Source organism: Lutjanus erythropterus, chromosome 1 (genome assembly GCF_056507025.1).
Source record: "Lutjanus erythropterus isolate fLutEry1 chromosome 1, fLutEry1.hap2, whole genome shotgun sequence".
NCBI lineage: Eukaryota > Metazoa > Chordata > Actinopteri > Lutjaniformes > Lutjanidae > Lutjanus > Lutjanus erythropterus.
This window is the reverse complement of record NC_139317.1, coordinates 20425741-20445426: the sequence shown is the minus strand read 5'-3', so window position 1 is coordinate 20445426 and position 19686 is coordinate 20425741. Positions and strand designations below refer to the sequence as shown.

Genomic DNA, 19686 nt, shown 5'->3' with positions numbered 1-19686 from the left:
TTGTATGTGTACACATCCTATACCAATATAGCTCAGTCTGATAGTGCTGCTAGCATAGCAGTGAACTTGGCTTTTCTAGACCTCTTTTTTGAGTCCATCATGATGTCGACCATGATACAGTTCTCGGTTTGACTGCTCAACGGCCCGACCATGTTGCTGGAAACCAGTGTGCTTACTGTGTGAAGTTGGAGGGTGTTGATGAATGGCCTGTGCTGTCCCTGATTATGGACGAGAAGGATTGCATGACTAGAAACAGTTAACAGGTTAGGTGGGAGATCAGGTTTAGAGGCTCTCTGAGAGGATGGAGACCTGAGTTATTATTATAAGGATAAATGTGTACACTAGTCTCCACCCTGTTGGCCCTGTGTGTCTTGTGAAAACCCTTTCTGATGAAAAGCAGCAGTCAGGAAGTGAGTTTTTATAGCTGATATTTAAACTGATATGGGGAAGGTAAGATGTAGGTTAAAATTGTTTGTGGTATGGTATTGTTGGATTTTTTCCCCCCTTGCTCTTTTTAATATTAATTGTGTAATATTTACTAATGTACTTTTGTCTTTAATCTATGCTTTTATGTTATGGTATAGAACTAATATTTCCTGGATTTTATGGAAGAATAAATCTAACCTTGAAGCTTTAACCATGCCAGGGGCTTATCACATGTAAAGACCATGTTTCTTAAAATCCCGAAACCAGATTTGCCTTGACTATCTAAGTCCACACAAAAGCCTAAACAATATTGACCTGGAAGGTGGGGGGGTGAATTTAAGAGATGCCTGCTAATCCTGTCATATGATACTAATCTGGTCACAAACAGTTGGCCTCTTAAGCAGAGATGTGACATTAGTATACTGATCATTAGTGGGTTAAACCACAATCCTTTCCCTTTTTGGCTTTTACTGAGCAGATTAATGTTCTGTAAGTGAAAGATTCTCAACAAACAAAATCCTAGTGAATATTAGATTTTAAGTATAAGACTGGAGATATTCTATAATGTTCTTATTGTCAACAAATCACACGAAATGACCAACAATGAATTCATCATAATAACAAGTATTGTTTGACTAGCCAAAGTCTGGTGTAGCTTGCTGTCCAAAGACATGTTTCTTCATCACCGTGAACATGGACACTGTAGTTTAGTTTATTTTGAGTCAGTAAACTCTCCCTTAATAAACTCTGCTCTGCTGCTACAAAAACTCATGAGTGCACCAAATTTGTATTAATTTGCAGCTGAAAATGAGTATTTACTCTTTTATTGTGGACAACTATTTCAGTATTTTTGGATCTGGATTTTTTTCCCCAACTATACAGTAGATTTGCCATCTATTTTTTACAAGCTGTACCATTTAAACTATGTATTTGACTTAAGAAAAATCTACACAAATCATTGTTTGTAATGTTTTCATACTAATACCTCCAGATAACTGGCCTCTCAATGCAGTTTACCTTGTTTCCAATAATGTGTCAATGACTAATCGAGAACTACAGTTGGTCCATGTCTCCAGAAGGTTTTTATTAGGAAGTAGAAACAAAGAGCCTTTGCTGAACCTGGAGGGCAGCCCTGAGTCAACAGGGCACAGGAGGGATCACACAGCCTCTCACAGACACCTAACTCGAGACAGATGAAAACAGGGAAACAACATCTGCTTAAGAACTTTCACCAGTGCAAAACAAATGGTTCACATCAAGCCTCACATTCTTCTTTATTCATCATCATGTAATTGTGTGTTTGCTTACGTGAACGCCTCCATGCACATCGGCAGTCAACTTTACATTTTCAGGATGTGCACATTATGTTGTTTCACTCTACATTAGCCTTTTCGCTGCAGGAGAAGCCGGGGTGAGTGAACCCTGTGATGCGCTCCAACCAAATGTGGGCCTGCATGTTCGCCTTTGTTTTCCATGTGCCTGCTCTTCCATGAGCACACCTGAGCTTTGAAGCTGCCCGTTTCCCACAAGAGCTGTGTCTCTGTGCTTGTGTGCGTATGTAGGAGAGAGAGAGATGGAAGCAGGGATGCAAGCGTAGAGGACAAAGATAGCTTTGATCACACTGGAGTGTCACTAATGTCTTGCTCTTCTCCGTCAGAACATCTGAGGTACCATCACAGGTGTCGATGAGAGTGAGAGGCAAGCATCAGAGGAAAGGTTTCAATTTATTGTCAGTTTTAAAGCAGATTAGCAGTATTTTTTAGCTTTTTTTCCTCAAGATTGGTTATTTTTATTGGTTTTTTTGTTAGCTGACACCTGAGTGATCATGTTAAACATCCTGCTGTCCGCACTGATCGATCCCGACAGGCGTTTGAGAAGCTTCAGAAGGAGCGAGCGTCTTGCATCAATACTAGTATGTATCACCCTTGAGGCATGTTTAATGTTGTTGTGTCTGTCTTGTATGTGCATTTTTCCCATGCAACCCTTGTGGCGAAACCTGTATGTCCCAGTCAGACATACTTTAGAAATGAGTATGTCTTTCCTGGCTGAAGTATGACTGCAGGTTTTAGTGTTGTCCATCTGTCTTGATCCTCTTCTCGGTGTGACCTGGCCTTTCTGGAGGTCATCCTTTGCTTGCAGCCCTCAAGACATGTCTGCTACTCCAGTCCTGACTGGCGGTATTTTAGCCTTGTAGGATTATGTCTGGTGGGAATTAACCCCTTAGACCACCTACCCCGCTGCCAAGCCCTCCTCCTGTCTACACACAGAGGAAGTAATCATTAGAGGAGAGAAGATTGAGGGAAGTTTGTTTGGAAAAGACAGGGTGAAAAGATACGGTGTATCTCTGTGCTCATATGCTCACTGTGTCATGTACTGGACACTGAAAACTTTCATAATGCTTCATCATGTCTCTCCTTGTGGCCAACTTTAATATTACATATATTGTTTGCTTGAAACAGAAGTAAATTTTGAAACAATACATGCTGAGGTTGTTGCATCCTGTGGGTGGGGTCTGGTTTAGGAAGTCATAGGAACTGAACTGAATGGCTTTTGTGGTTTCCTGTGAGGTGACTTATCAACCGCAACCACTGCCAATTCGTCTCTGTTGAGAAAAGTCTTAAAATCAGGACTCTGTCTTTAGTTTATGGACTCATTTTGTAATCTCTCAGATGCACCCCAAATGGCGAGAAGGGAAACAGTTTCCTATGGCAGGGGTTCCCTAACCTTTTCATGTCAAGGATCCCCCGATAGATGCTCATTAGATCAGGGACCTCCAGTTTGAGAGGAATTTGTCTTAAAGGTACAGTAACAGATTCTGTAGAAATATTGTAGATTGTTGAGTCTGATTTCAGGTCATGGAATACTGACATTTGGGTAATGAGACTCAACAATTAAACATTTTACTGACCTGTAATTGGCCAGGATAGATTTTCTAAAGCCCGATAACAGAGCCAAGATGATGAGCAGAAGACTAGTCAAGAACTCTTGAATTACATTATTCTTAAAGGGACAGTTCACCTCAAAATCCAAAATATATATATTTTCCTCTGTATTTCTTTTTATCCACCAAGATTATTTACGAGTTTTAGTGACTGTAGAGATGTCTCTTAAATATAACAGAAGTAGATGGCACTTGTGGTGCTCAAGGCACTACCAGTAGTATCTCCTGGAACTATTTTCTATCTAATAGAAAGAGAGTAGTTCCTACATACTACATTTCTAGTCAAAGGAAAGTAGTTCAAGAAGATTCTACTGCAGAAAGGAAGTACTTCTGGTAGATTTTATTTCCTACATGGCACTGCTCACAATAAGGTTTGCGGATAATCTTGAGTAACTGGGTGGTGATTTCTGGAAAGAGAGTCTGGTGTTTAATTTTTTAATTGTACTATTTTGGTGCTTTGAGCACTAGAAGCCCAGTGCCATTCCCAAAGCTCGGCAGGTCACACTGAAACAATCTAAGAATCTAATCTAACAATCAAAGACCCCTGTTGGTCCCCAGAACCCAGTTTGAAGACCACAGTCATGTGAGAGTAACTTTTTAAATATTCAGCTCACATATTCTGCTGTTTTGTTGTGAGTGCAGGCTTCAAGAAGCCTGTTTTATATCATTATCTTTTTTATGAGCAGAATATATGCTTTGGTCTGCCCCTTGACTAGGAATTTTAAAGGCTGTAGTAGTTCTTGTGTAACATACACAACACAACATTCACCATCATCACACAGTGAAAGTGAGCATTCAGCATCAGCAGGGACAGCGGCGTCGCTTCTCCTTATTGTATCCCGGACTGTTTATTCCACGGGATAACAAGGGTGGGCACTTTTTTACCCGCGGTAAAAATTTATACAATAATAAATTAAACAACATGAATGATGAATTAATGATGTATAGTGGCATATAGCGCAGTACATAATCGTTATCAGGAGACACGTTCCGGGGTACATAGACAATGCCCCCATTTTTTCAGAGTCTGGCACCCCTCCCAGCTTGGAATGGTCCGCTCCGCACAGAGACGACACGGCCGTTGCTCACAGAGCCGAGAGCAGGGAGGGAGAGGTTTACTCCGCCTGCCATTGCAGTACACCGTCCGAGTGATGCCTACTCTTCCCAACTTTTCATCCAGCGGTTAGCGACGAAACGTTAAGGCAAGGTGGTCTTACTTGTCTTTTTTTCAACTCGAGTTTCTTCCATGACTCGATACCTAACTGGACTAACGTTAGCGTTTGAGGCAACGGAGATAAGATAATGAACTTTGGACTTTCCACACGCCTTTTCGTGACATGTTTCCCGTCGTCCTGGATAAAATAAAATAACAACGTAGCCCGGCGTGGCGGCAGCTGGGCGAAAAATTCAACTGGAAGGGAAATAGCGCACTCACCCAAGTGATTATCAAAATAAAGACATCTATATTTTTTAACCTGCCACTTTCGAAACGGAATAGGAGTGGAAAATGTCCTCCAAAGCTTCAAATAAGGTTGGTACCTGGCTCGGATAAAATTGAAGTGTGAAGTGTTTTGTTCACCCGTTGGCTAATGAATTGTGAATGATAAACTGGAAGCTAACATCGGCTAAAATAGGTGAGTAATTGTACTGTAGCTGTATAACTTTGTAGAGTATTGGTAGTAGTAGTGTAGTATGTCTAATGGTGGTGTTGTGTGTGAGTGAATGTTTGTTTTGCTCAGGAGTTATTCTGAAATCTACACCTAGTGACACAACCCACAGCCAGCCATGCTGTTTCTACTGTGCTAGATTCAAAATAACCTCACTTATACTGGCTGTTACTGATAAGCTGTCACTGATAACTCCCCCAGCTGTGTTCATAGTAGGTTTCAGCTCAGCTACCTGTTGATATCTAGAGTCCCAGTCTTAATAGTTTATTAAAGCAGTGGCAGGAAGTCCTCACAGATCCAAAAACTAACTGAGCCTCTGAGGCACAGGAATCACATTTTTACTTCCCGTAATGTAACTTAGTAGACCACAGTCTGCATTTTATCAAGTTTATTTTGATAAAATTTTTTGCTTTGTTGTAGGTTGTGTTTTTTGAAGATGATAATGATGAGGGAAAAAAGCCACCTGTTACTCAAAGTGTGATCTTTATAAGCAGTCATATTCTAATGACTTTAAAGGTCCAGTGTGTACAGTTTATGGGGTTAATTGGCTGAATATAGCAGAAATGGAATATAATATTCATAAGTATGTTTTCATTTAAAGGTACAGTGTTTAGTCAAGTAATTATTGATTGTCATTAAATGAATTGCCAACTATTTGTATAATCCACTGCTCATTTTGAGTCATGTTTTAAGAAAAAAAATGCCCAAACTATCTGATTTCAGTAACAGAAGTGTGAATATTTTCAGGTTACTTTAGCCCTCTAAAACAGTAAAGTGAATATATTTGAGTTGTTGACAAAATCAGACATTTTAGGACATCTCATCTGGCTTTTGGAAACAGTGATCGACTTTCTTTCTTTCTTTCTTTCTTTTTTTTTTTTTTTTCATCCATTTTTGGATATTTTTTGCCCCAAACAACTAACCTAATCAATTAATCAAGTTAATGTTAGACAGGAAATGAAAATAAGTGTTAGTTGCAGCCCTGTTTTCATTAGTGTGGTGAAAATAAGAATCATTGTGTTTGTATCACCTTAGAATGAGTGGGTCGAGTCCTCTTCCACTGAGGCCACCATGTTTTATCACCATATTTCTACAGTAACCCAGAAGAGACAAAGGAAACTGACTCTAGATTCTGCCTTTCATGTTTTGAGGGAATTCCATAGCCACTGTAGGTTTTCTTATGGTTACATTCTACTACTAAATCTAGATGCTATAAAACCTACACCCTGGTTCTTTAAGTAATTGAAATAGCACAAAATTAAACTATTAACCATTTTTGGCACCCTTTCATGTTCATGTCAACTCCCAGTTTAGGTCCCTTAAGCCCATTTCAGAGAACTAGTAGCTTTATATATGTTGTTTTCACCTGCAGCATTTCTCCAGCTGTGTAGAAGTGGTGTCCATTCATCAGTAAAAAGCAGCTGGATGAATATCTTTCAAGCCTTACATATTTTCTAGTTTGATATAGGCCTTAATATATTTTAGATCATAAGTTATCAATGAATGAAGCATTCCTTCAGACTTTGTTGAAAACTAGGTCAAGTCAGGCGTTGAAGCAGAGCAATTTTATGCATGTACTGTAGGAATTTATCAATATTATGCCTTTGCATTTACACACGTGTACCATGTGATTGAAGTGTCTTAAAAGCGTTTTGGTAAATAGAATTTAAGTGGGTCAGTCCTCATATTAGACCTAAATATTTTCAGACAGTTTATTCAGTCGTCTTTCTCTTTGAGGGGATTTATTTTTTTACAGTTTGACAAGTGAGGAATGTGCTGTGTTTGTCTAGCGGTGGTGATATTCAGGTTTGGTTGGTTGATCCAGTCAGACGAAACCAGCTCCGTTTTGTCAGCAGGTGACGTTATGCTGGCCTTGGTCACAGTCACACCTTGACATAAGGCTTACTACAGTAGTATACTTGGAATTGAGCCAAAAGTCTTTTGTGTGCTTATGAGCAATTCCAGCGATTCCTCTTCAATTTTGTATTACTCTCTATCGACTTAGAAACCTGAGCTGAAGTGTTTAATTACAACAGGTAGGACCTTGGAACATTGTTGTTCTAAATTAAATGTGAAACTGCAAGAACTGAATGACATTGTTGGGAATGTATTTCCTTGAGGCACCACAGTTCTCAGTAATGCTCTGCAGTCATGTAAGAAATGATGATCAGAGCCTGAATTAGGCCATCAAAAAGTTCTGAACAATGTCAGGATTGTCAAGCAATGAGTTAGCATGGTCCTGATCCTTAGTAATAAAAACTATATTTCTTGTTGTTGCTTCAGAATAAGACCAGAGACATACTTGCTTTAACTACCCATACACATTTGCATCCATATGAATTATGGCTGCCCTTGATGGGTAATAGTGGCAGCTTGTTTGTGATCATGCTTGCTAATTTTATGTTGGGGGAACACTAAATTCTGAAGTTTTAATCCTATTGTTCAGGCGATGAATTTCAAGTTCTCAGACACCATGTCTGTTTTCAGGCATAGAGCAGTTTTAAATATATATGCTACTTAATTCAAATTTCCTCCTAGACAACTTTTGGAGCAAACAATGTTTTTTTTTACTTTAATCCCTGGAATTTATCTTTCATATACAGTTGCTGGTGTTTTCTGCTGATAGAAAGGCTGTATGTCACTTAAAACCAACTCTTCTTACATGCAAGTTTTTGTTTTGAAGGCAGAAAACAGAAGTCCTGTCCTTGTTCAAAGCAAATTTATATTCTACTAGCCTATTTCATTGAATGTATATTTCCATAGGGGGCTTCTTGCATCAATTTCTGTGATAGGAAACATGATGCATGACGCAAGGATTTGTATTCATATTAGCTAACTTTTTACTGTTATGGCTGAGCAATAATTAACTGCAAGGTTGCCAGGTGTGGCAGCCAGGCCAAGACCAGCCCAAAAGCCAATGAAAAGTGCCATTGAGCGGAAAGCATATGCAAGTCTTTGTGTATACATGTGGGCATGCATGTGACATGTCCCTTGTGACATGTCTGTGTGTATACATGTTGATCTGGAGTCCCTGTGGACTTTGTAGGATTTAATTTGCAATGTGTAATGTTATTTCTAGATATTGTTAATGTAATTTGTATGCAAAATAGGTCTAACCACCCAGTTGCTGAAAAATTCAACCTGCGGCAACAAATCAAAAGTAGCTCAATTCCACAGGAACCGCGGACCTGGCAACACTGAATTTCAGTGTTATAATGTGCCAGCTGATGTAATGATAAACTTTCATTCTGTTATCAATGTGAGTTTCAATATAGATTATTTTTGTTAGCATTCAAGAACTGCAGTACCCCTAAGGTTTTCTTCTTACACAAATATCCAGAAATATTTCAATATTAAAACAATTGCCTCTAGGTCTTTATAATATTTTTTCCATTTTGCCCAACTCTAAAAGCCTAGTAGAGCTGTGGCTCCTTTAAAACATGAGACCTAGTGACTTCTATTCAGGGGTCACTGCACTGATTAGTTAACAGTGCCAAGACAGTAGACACATTAAGCATCCAAAGCTGCTTCTAGTGAGACAGACTTGCCCTAACTACAATTTGTGGTAAATACATTTCATAATGCTTTGTCAGACATAATCGGTGAAACAAGTATGACTTGGCTTCCACTGTGCTTTCTCTGCGGTCCATTGCTCAGTATCCAAGAATTAACTCCCACCTGATGATAAACTGCCATCACACCAGTATTAGTCACACACCACATAAACCTACAGTTAATGATAAACAGTAATAAAATGTTGCTGTGTGCTGTCTTTCAGGAATACATCTGTGGTTGTGTTGGCTTGATGTGTCAATCATGCTAATATTCCATAACAGTGTGTACTTAAAGTGTGTCAGTAAGTTAGTATAATGCTTAAGTGGGTATTTAGCATTCACTCATTTCTGACAATTTTGCCAAGAACAATCAGGGTGAAGAAAAATGAAGCACTTTGTCTAACCTAATCTGAATGAAGTTTGAGCTGCCTTTTTAGTTTGTCATGACAGAACTACACTGCAGAATAGCAGTTTATGTTAATTGCTGTTTAGAGGAGGATGTGTTTCTGTGAAGACGGAAAGGGAAATATCTTTATGTTTGGTGCCAAAGTTCCTGTTCTGGCAACAAGCAGAGAAAAAAAGACCATTTTTCTTCCAAGCTGGATGTAACCTAGCCTGGTTTCAGACATGTGTATTGTAACCAATACTTTTATTATTCTAATAAATGGCTTTTTCTTCTGTTGAAGAGAAAAACAAGGCAAGTCAGAGACTGTTGTCAGAGTCAGACAGCTCGGGACTCCTGATAAGACAGTATGACTATGCTGTTCTGTTTGGATAATATTTAATGATAGATATTTAGAGACAGAATACTAAATCTGGAATGGTAATGATCAGTATATTTCTACCATTTCTACCATGATTTTTACTGTCATTTAATATGAATTTAATTAATCACTTTATACACTGTTTTTTTTAAGGAATCAATCATTCAATTGATATCATACTATTGAAAAACGAGCATTAATCCATGAAGAGCTGGCCTCATTCTTTGAGTTTGGCTCTTGGCCAGTCCTGCTTACTTTTGTGTTTTCAACACAAGGAGAAGAAACATTTAGAGCATCAGCAGTCCCTCCAGCCTTTAGACTTGTGTTTTGTGAAGACTGACTGAAATAAGTGGAAAACGCATTTGGATGGAGGAGGTTGTATTAATTAGAGTTGCGCAGCAGGCCAAGAACAGCCTCTATTTTGCTTTGATGATTACACATCTCCATTTACATCAGTGAAGGAGGGAAATGTAATTAGAGGACCAAGTGCAAGGGAGAGGAAAAGAGTCCTGGTGGTGTTTTTGTTCTGTGTGTGTGTGTGTGTGTGTGTTCATGTTCGTGTTCATGTTCGTGTTTGTGTTCTGTATCCACCCCATCCTTTTTGGAGAATCAGGGCTAATGTGGCAATTGATAAACAGAGTATGGAACAGCTAATGTCTGTTGTTTATGACAAGGAGTTGCACCATCAGTCATCAGCATTGATCCAATCATCTGTTGATATATTTCCCAAAGGGCGCCACATGCCTCCATTTTAAACATACTAAATGTAATTGATAAATCAGCCAACAACAACTAACTCAATTTCAGTTCATCAGTGTGAAGAAAGAAAAATGGACCGCATAATACAAAAGTGATGTGGACAGCTGACATGAACATATTTCTTTTTATACTACATTGGGTATCTGCATGCATGGATGTATTCACATATTTGTCAGTGTATACAGTTCGTGCATTCATATGGGCCTCACATTGATGGTCAGCACGGACCCTCACATGACATGGTAGTGTTAGTTGGTGGGCCTAAATACCTAAATTATGTAATGAATTAATCTAGAAAAAGTAAAGTAAAAATAAAAAAGTTAATAGGGTCAGCTCTCTGTTGGAGAGAAGAGAGGGACCAAGCACAGCTGGTACTGTTGTACTAATGCTGTGAAAAATGAGTTCTGAATTAATATTTATTGATAAATCAATATTTTTTTGACAATACTACAAGATGTCAGTTATGCAATGGGCAGTATAAGGAGGGTTATTGGTATTAAAGCTGGGGTAGGCAGATTATTTTTGTGTCATTGGGCCAAAGTTCCATAGTAACCTTTAAACATAATGTAATGCAAGTGGTCTGAGAGAACACTAGACTTTTGCTCCTCCTCTTGGCTCTGTTTTGATCTTTAGAAAAATCTAGCCTGTGAAGGGTGACTTTGGCCAATCACAGGTTGAAGATAGTTGGTTGTTGAGTTTCCTTCCCTAAATGTAAGTATTTCAAGACTTGGGAATGAGATTCAACAATCAGCTGTCTTTTTCTAGAATCGCTTGCTGCACCTTTAAAAGGAAAAAGCAGGACTAAAGAATATAAAAGCTGGGGTCGATCATGTCTCTTTGGTGCAATCAAGGTCAGTTTTGAGAAGAGCACATGGCAAACGGCAGTTTGGGGCAGTCACTGTAGACAGCAGCTAACGCCCAACATCATGAAGAGGGATGAGTCAAGAACCATGAAGTACACTAACAGTGTCCAGTTGCAGCCTCAGTGTAAAAATAAAATGAGACACATCTATGCTACGTGCAGCACACAAACTGTGTCAGTTACTCCTGCTCACCCAAACAGGCAAGGCTTTGATTGTAGGCCCTTGATTCACAGTCCTCCCAACCCTTAAGGAGAGCAGGTGTAGGCTGACTTTGCGTATAAGATGAGAGGGCTGCCCATATTGAAGACAGCAGCCGGGGGCCTGTTGGTTCAGCTGGGATTCATTTTTTTGGCTAGTTTGTCCACGGCTGTGACCTATCTGGATCTGAACACAACTGTGTGTTCATGTAATTCATGTAGTCAAAGACAAATGTCTTAGGCATAGGTCCATGGAACATTAAAGAAATAACACATGCCAAGTGAGCTTAATTTAAAAATAATTATGTCCAAATTTGATATATTTGACTCTTGAAGTCAAATTTTCATTGTCCACCAGTTAAAAAAAAGAGAAGACAGTGAACTATGATCAGAATGAGCTCTTTTTTACAAGTATCACCTCCTGTCAGAGTCTAGATAAAAACATTGAGAGAAAGCAGCTGTTTGTATTGTTTCAGTGCCAGGGGACTCTGGAGTGCGGCAGTTATCAAGGACATCTGACCTGCTTATCCTTTCATCCCTGGAGGGAAATCCATGGCAGATACACACAGCAGGAGGCAGGTGGATAGCAGAGAGAGAAAACGAAGGAAAACAGAAAATGCCTTCTGAGGGAAGAGGTGATGTGAGGAGGGGCTATTGGTGGGGTGAAATGGAGAAAGGAAGGAGTGGGAGGGAGAGATGCACCGGCTATAATCTGAGTCACATGGCAGATCTTAAAAAGACTGCCTCACTCTCGTATAATCACGGCATTATGGCTCTTGGGCTTTTCCATGTTATAAAGCATATTAATGTCTGTTTCTATTACAACAGCAAAATAGAGTGGAGTAAATTTCCTTGCCTCGTGTGGGTCAAAGACTTTTGTGGACAAGACTAGTAGAAGCCTTGCAAAAAATCTACAAATCTGATTTTGCTCATGGTGATCTGCCATGCATATCTTAAGAGGGATGTTATTTCAAGTAGTCTAAATAGTAATAATAAAATTATTTGTTTCACTGAAACATCAACATGAATACTTCTTATACTTTATTGGTTGAGCATACCAGTGGTTGACTCTTATTGGTTTCAAGTTGTGAATTTCTGGAATAGCATGGGTGTGGTCCTTGATTGTTGTGAAATTTCTCAACTTTTTAACCAAAACTTACGAGAAGTGAGCCACACAGTCCTGTTTTCCTCACTAGTCATGCTTCAGTTTAACTCTTAAATGCCTTATCGTAGTAGTCATCAGCAAAGTTTGGAAAGTTGGTGAAGAAGAAATTCATTCTTTCATCTAAATGTGTTTTTGTTGGTCATATTTGAATCTCATTGGGCCAAATTACCTGGATGTATCTTGACCTAAATCTATCAGTGAAAACTGAGCTTTGCCAGATATAGTGTGGGTGTGTAAAGCTAGGCCAGCAGGGTGTTGCAGGCGGAACCAAAAACACATGAGAAAGAACTGAGCACTGGTCTGCACAAGAAGTCTATAACTTTCTGTTGTATGAGGGGTTGAGCTCTGATAGTGACCCAACAAGAGTCTCAATATTATATCATGGAGCTCCCTCACAAAGATCAGACTGGGATTCATAACATTTTTTGTTTGCAGAACACATGTGGACTGCTGGAATAAAATGATCCACTGTGATACCCACTCCCCACCCCCAAAAAGTCCCTGCTTGCAGAAGAGTACTTTTCAAAAGTACAGCAACTTTGAAGGTGAGGCTTTGCAGGGCTTTGTGATTCATCAAGTTGTTTTCTGTGCTTTGACTCATAGACATGGAGTTAGGGAAGAAAGCATACAACACATGGACCAACAATGGAGGCCAGGTCTTGTTATTTTATAGTTCAGGGGTCAGCAATCTTTACTATCAAAAGAGACATTTTTAGCCAAAAAAGAAAAAAAAATCTGTCTGGAGCCTCAACCATTAAATGGTCTATTTTCCTATTTTTTATGGAGACGTTGGCATCCATAGCTAGCCTAGGGAGGCTACAAAGACTACAGAATTTAAAAGATAATGCACTGAGCTGTAGATGCAAGTTATGTCACACATTTTAGGTGACAAAATACTAAAAGATTTTTTTTTAATCTGGTGTATATGATATACATTTTTATAACTGGTGAATGTAAGAATCACTTTAGGCCAACAACAATGACAAGTGAAAATTAAAATGCAAAAAAAGAAAATGGTTATTCTGGCACTTTTTTTCCCCAAAGCCATAGGGAGCCACTGAAGAGGGGCAAAAGAGCTGCATGTGGTTCTGGAGCTGCATGTTGCTGACCTCTGGTATAGTCTTAGACAAAAATGATGTGTAAAATAGCTGTCACATTTCATACATCAGCGGACAAATTTGCCTTAACTTCACAGGTTTTAAGAACACAGTGGAAACACAATAGTGGCTTGATGGAGCATTTTAGTTCCTTGAAAAGTAGTTCCTGGAATAAAAGTTCTGGGTATTTTGGATCAAAATGCAAATTTTGATTCACTTACTGATGTTCTTGATTGAGATGGATGGAGAGGTCATTATCAAACAGCCAGACCAGCAGAGCTAGGACACTCCAAGCCAGCCCTGCATCCTTTCTGGCACGGCAGGGCAGGTCTCTGCAGGGATTTATCATTCCCACTGCAGGCACAGGGGATTTGACACAGGGTGTTTTGTGTGTGTGAGACAGAGAGAGACGGTGAGAGAGTGAGAGGGGAGGCAAGGAGAGAGAGCATGTGGCAGCCGTGGCTCAGCTGGTTAGGGAAGAGAGAAAGAGGCTGGAACAGATTCATCCCAAGGCTTGTTGCCCTACATGCCTTTACACACACATACACACACTGCTGTGTATTCGTTTGCTTATCTTTGACAGTGTTTGAGTGTAGAACTGTCTTTTCTGTCTGGGAAACAGAGTCATCAGCAGCCTGTGGGAGACACTGTCTGCTGCCTCAGATGATATAAGGCATTATCATCATCACTGCTAGTATATGTGTGTAAATATCTCAGACTCCTGACAAGGGAATTTGCTTTTCTCAGAGACCTTTTTGCAACTCAGTCTGTCTGCCTGTAATTCATACACTATCATCTGGTTGGTTGTAGAAATGTTTTGCCAGCTAAACCTAATAGACCCCCCCACATACACACCTTTGATATAACAGCATATATATACCTTTCTTTTTCATTTTTACCTGTTTCTGTTGTTTAGTGAAAAATATAACACTGTAAAAAAAATAGTAACTCATTACATCAACCTGCTTTGTGTTTTGTTTTTTTTACAGCATGCCAAGAACTGTCATCTTGACAGATCTTAAACCTGCTGTTTTCTGCTTTGCGCATTCGTTTGCCTAAGCCCGTTGAGTTGAAACAACTCCTGCAGTCTCATAGAGTTCAAGAACTATAATCCAGTGTGCAGATATTCTGCTTGTTTCTTTTTATAAATCTGCTATACTGCACCTTGTCTAAATATAGGATTGGATGTGTGCTCAGCTACTCTTCTGTATCATGAAACAAGGATAGGACACTACATAACAGACACGACAGAGTATTATACACAGTTACAGTATCATTTTTTTGTATTTTATTACCGGGTAGTAGTGTTCCCAAATCGAAAAAGGCTTTTTTCATTCTGTTGCTGTTTTTCAGTCTTGGAGTCTGTCAAGAGTTTGTCAGTAAATGTGGTTAGCATAGAGTAACTGGGGAGTTTTGAGGATGGGCCGAGGTTGTTGCAAGATTTATTGTATCATTGGTCATTTATTGTGGGTTTTTAATAATGTTTCACCACATTTAAAAAACACATTAATTACGTTTTATCTCATGTTTTCAAATATGTCAGAAAAGAAGAAAAAGCAATAAATATCAAAACCACTGTATTAAAAACTGTTGGATCTGGACCTTTCAGGAACTCAGAGGTCAGACAGATAATGACAGATGAAAAGATCTGACACAGTAAACAGAGCTCAAAGAAATACTGACACATCTCAGTTCAGTGGACAGTTGTTTTGGTTGCATGTAGAAGAATAAAATCTTCACTGTCTGGATGCACTATATTACACATTCCCAAAATTGTGCATGTGTGTTCTGGCTCTCTTAACTCTGGTATAAATGAAAACAAAACAAGATACAGTCAGTGGAGTCAGACCTGCAGGGTTTTTAATCTTAAATAAAAGTATGAAATTAAATTAAAACCAATAAGCACATCTGTTTACTCGTATACATGTTATATTGTGGGTTCGGTCGAACAGGATGCCATGACAAAACAGTTGCTTTTAGGGGGTACTGTGGTCTAAAAAAGTTTGCGGTCCACTGGCATAGAGTATCAGACATGAGTGGTTTTGTCACTGAAACTACACTGATAACGATATACACCATCACTCCTTTAAATTCTTTTCTCCTGTCTGAAGTAGGGATTAAGGAAGTAAAAACAAAATAAAGAGCAGCTAGCAGTTTCACTGTGAGGGCTACTGAGTGATGTAAGGAGAGCCACATTGTTTTGCATCTATTCTGTGCCATCTAGCAGATGCTTCACACCTCTGAGGTGTTGCTGTTGTGGTTCTAAATGCCTTTCTTTTTACAGATATCAACAATAGTAAGAGACTAAACAAATACTATAAAAAACAATCAAAAGAAAGCTTTGATGCAGGTTGTATTTTCATAGTACAGATCTAGTCACCTGTCAGTTGTATTTCAATTGCTTTACGTTGGCCTGATATATGCACCATGTAGCTGTAAACAGAACTGACTTACTATCTGTAGACACTCAAAAGTAAGACATTATGAATGTATTTCCTTCATTCATCTAGCTTACAGTTGCCAGTCCTCTGAAACCAGCATATTGATGTTCACTCTCATACTGTATGTACACTACTGAATAGCAAGATGATAAGGCTTCATTACAGATTTGCAACATTCATTTTTTGCACATTGTAAATTAGTTCATTAGGTGCATCAGCGAGTGTAAGCTTCCTCTCTTTTAGGGGTGCTAAGGAGTTCTTCTGTAGATGTCATTAGAAGTCATTTATGTATTATCTTTCTGTGCTTGTGCACGTCGTTAAAGAATGCATGCTGCACCCCCTCCATCTCTCATCTCTTGGGGGAATGGTAATTATGTTGCCAGTTAAGTGCTGGGAAAATGGACGCTCCAACAGTAACTCATTAATTCACTATAGATTCTGCCCCACAACATGCCTATTGTAGCCAAGTCCTCAGAAGGCTCGGGAATGCCATTGAGTGGGCTTGGCCTCTTGTTTTATGGCACCATGTGACTCTGCAGACCATGAGTTGTGGTTCAGAGTTGCGTAGTTTTAGACATGTTGTGCAACTTGAAATTTGAAAGGCATTAATGTTTTTACTTCTGTGTCACATATTCCAACTGTGTGCCTCTAAGTTTATGTTTGAGCATTCAAGTGCTGCTGCTCTTATCATCATTATCATGTATAGTGTTTGCTGATACATTGTGGTAGAGCAGACTCACTACATTTGTCCTTGCTGGTAGTAGCTAATTTTAGTCATCCTGTGTGTACTGGAGGCAGGCAAACATGAGCAGACTGAAAGACCCCTTGCTGAATCACCCCTTTGTCTAGTGTGTGTGTGTGTGTGTGTGTGTATGTATGTGTATTGTGTAACATTGTGCGTTAACATTGACAACACAACACGGACACTCCTCTAACCCTTTGAACCCTGTCCTGCGTGTCTTCTGTCCTTTAATAACCTTTATGCTACTTGGTGAAGTATGTTGCAATAAAAAGTTTGGATTCCCATTACCATCCTTACTTTTTTAGCTTTTTTTATGGTAAAATGTAACTGAGGCCTGTGTTTTTGCTGTGACCTAAATATGATTTAAAAACACAACAGTTCCTTTTATTTTCTTTGTTGTGTTGCCTCACTTCTAACATGTAGTTTTAGGGCTGCAATTAATGATGATTTTCATTGTTGATTAATCTATCAATTATTTTCTTGATTAATTAATTAGTTTTTTGACCTATGGAATATCAGAAAGTGGTAAAAAAAAAAATGTTGATCAGTATTTCCCAAAGTCCAAGATGAGGTCTTTAAATGTTTTGTTCACAATCCAAATATATAAAGATATTCAGTTTACTGTCTTATAGGATTAAAGAAACCAGAAAATAATCACATCTAAGAGGCTGAAATCAGAGAATTTAGCCTTTTTTTCTATTCGATTATCAAAATAGTTGGCGATTAATGCAATAGGTAACAGCTAATCAATTATTACTGCTAATTGATTATTTGATTAATTGATGCAGCTCTGTGTAGTTTAATTAACATAGTTTTTGGGCTTCTGTACAAGACTTTGGGTTATTTGCTTGGTTAAACTTACTGATATGTCAAGCGTTGTTTTAGTGAATCAGAAGAATTATACAGGATTTGATTAAGAGTAAATTTAGGTCAGCAAGCGATTCATAGAGTTGTTAGTTTGATTTTTTTTTTTTTTTTTTTTTTAGTCCAGCTTGGACTACACCCTCTCAGCTACTTAATAAAATTCATCTCTTGCGACAAAATGCATCACAACATAAGGCAACACATGGCTTCCATTAATCGTAGGCAGTCATTCACACTGCAGTGACTGAGCTGAAACTTTATAAACCACATGGCAGTAATCATTGTAATTACATTGCCAGACCATTAATCTTTTTACCTCGCCTTCACGGTCATTGATACTCGTCACTGATACTTGTGTATTTTGGTTCTCTGATATTAAATTGGCCCAGTCTCAGTCACTTTATGTTTTCCTGTTATTGCTGTTGTGTTGGTCTCTGGCCTTGCTTTTATTTTGTGCTCATTGTCAATGAGACAGAAGAAGGGTAAAGTAAACAAAATGAAGCAGAGGGAGATTGAGGCAGAAGGATCCAGAGAGTGAGGCAAGGAAAAGGTGAGGGAAACCGTTTGGAATGAGAAACAGGCGAGAGTTGGGCCTTGTCTCCTTATCTGCACATTCTTGTAGAGTGTGTGTGTGTTTGATGGGAGGGGTAGGGTGGGAATACTGATAGTTGTGTGTGCGGTGATTGGTTGAATCCAAAGGTTTCAGTGCTGGATCTCGTTATCATTCTTAGTGCCCTTGCAAACAGTCTGTTTCCACAGACACAAAAAACAAAACACAAACGTGTGTGTGTGTGTGTGTGTGCATGCGTGTGTGTGTGTCTGTGTGTGTGTCTGTCTGTCTATCTTGTATGTTTTATATGCACATGTAATACAGTCCTCCAAAAACAACAATGAAAACCAAAAGTGAATCACCTGTGTCTTCATAGCTTTTAAGAATCCCCCCCCCCCCTCATTTGCACCCCTTTATATCAGCCCAAGTAAGTACTGATACCATTAGATAAGCAAGTGTGAATTGCTGATAACAGAGAATGTTAGATATATTGGTCAGGCTCTACTCATGAAGCAGTTTCCTCCCACAGCTTTGTAATCAACAAAGAGCAGGGGTCAGCAATCTGTACTATCAAAATCTCCAGCTATTAAATTCTCCTTTTTTCTCAAAGACTTTGATTTTTTGAGGATTTGGATTTGGCATTCACAGATAGCTTAGGAAGTCTCAAAACTAGCCACCAGAAAAAATTAGAGGAAAAGACAGTGTTAATTCAGTATATGGGCTACGCTTTTTTGCAGTTGGAAAATTTAAAGGGACAGTTGGAGATATCGGCTGTAGAGATGTCTGCTTTCTCTTGAATATAAAGGCACTAAATGGCATTTGGCTTGTGGTGCTCAAAGCACCAAAAAATATGTTTGAAAAACTCAGCAGCAATTTATCTTTTTCAGAAATCATGACCTGGTTGCTCAAAATTATCTTCCTACCTTGTTGTGAGAATTTGCATCTAGGAACTGCTTTCTTTCTCCAGTAGAATCTACAGGAACTATTTTTTTCTGATAGAAAGAACAACAAGGTCTGACTTATCTTGTGTAATCGGGTCATGATTTTTGGAATGAGACACTGATTTTGAATTTTACAAATGTATTTTTTTATGCTTTAAGCACCACAAGCCTAGTGTCATTTAGTTCCATTTTATTTAAGAGAAGGCAGACATCTCTATGACAGATATCTCCAAAACTCTGCAACTCTTAATCAAAAAAAGAAAGGATAAAAAAAAATAAATAAAGATAAATAGCACTTCAGCCCAGGGGTAAATATGTATTTTTAATTTTGGGGTTAACTTTCTCTTAAGAATCACATAAATAAAAATGAACTTAAATAAAATAATCATTATTTCCACAGCCATACGTTTCTGACCTCTGCACAAGAGGCCTCAACCAAAGGGACTCCTGTTGTTGAATTTCATTTAATTACATTTGGATGGAGAAAAAAAAAATCAGATCATAAGATGACAGATCACAATAAGTAGAGACATATTCATGCATTGGATATGTTATTAGGTGTCAGTTCCAGCCTTAGACCTTTACTAACACCAACTCCACCTGTATACCCCTAAATGAAAAAAAGAAAGAAAACTGTTCCTTAGCAAACATCCAGCCTTTAAATACACATATTAATCTTGTGAAAGTTGGCCCTTCAATCCTCAGAGTGTGAACC

The 19686-nt window shown here is 38.7% G+C and overlaps 1 protein-coding gene across 10 annotated transcripts in view; it reads left to right on the top strand.

The window, feature by feature from the left end:
- tjp1a (tight junction protein 1a) overlaps positions 1 to 19686 on the top strand; it is a 128276-nt gene that overhangs the window by 59918 nt on the left and 48672 nt on the right. The window contains exon 1 of one of the 10 annotated variants that reach the window (XM_084716308.1): positions 4460 to 4898. The exons of the other annotated variants lie outside the window; for them this stretch is intronic. Within the exon in view, the coding sequence (XP_084572434.1) occupies positions 4875 to 4898 (24 nt within the window). The 5' untranslated portion in view covers positions 4460 to 4874. Of the gene's footprint in view, positions 1 to 4459; positions 4899 to 19686 lie in introns of those variants that run through there. 10 annotated transcript variants of the gene reach the window in all.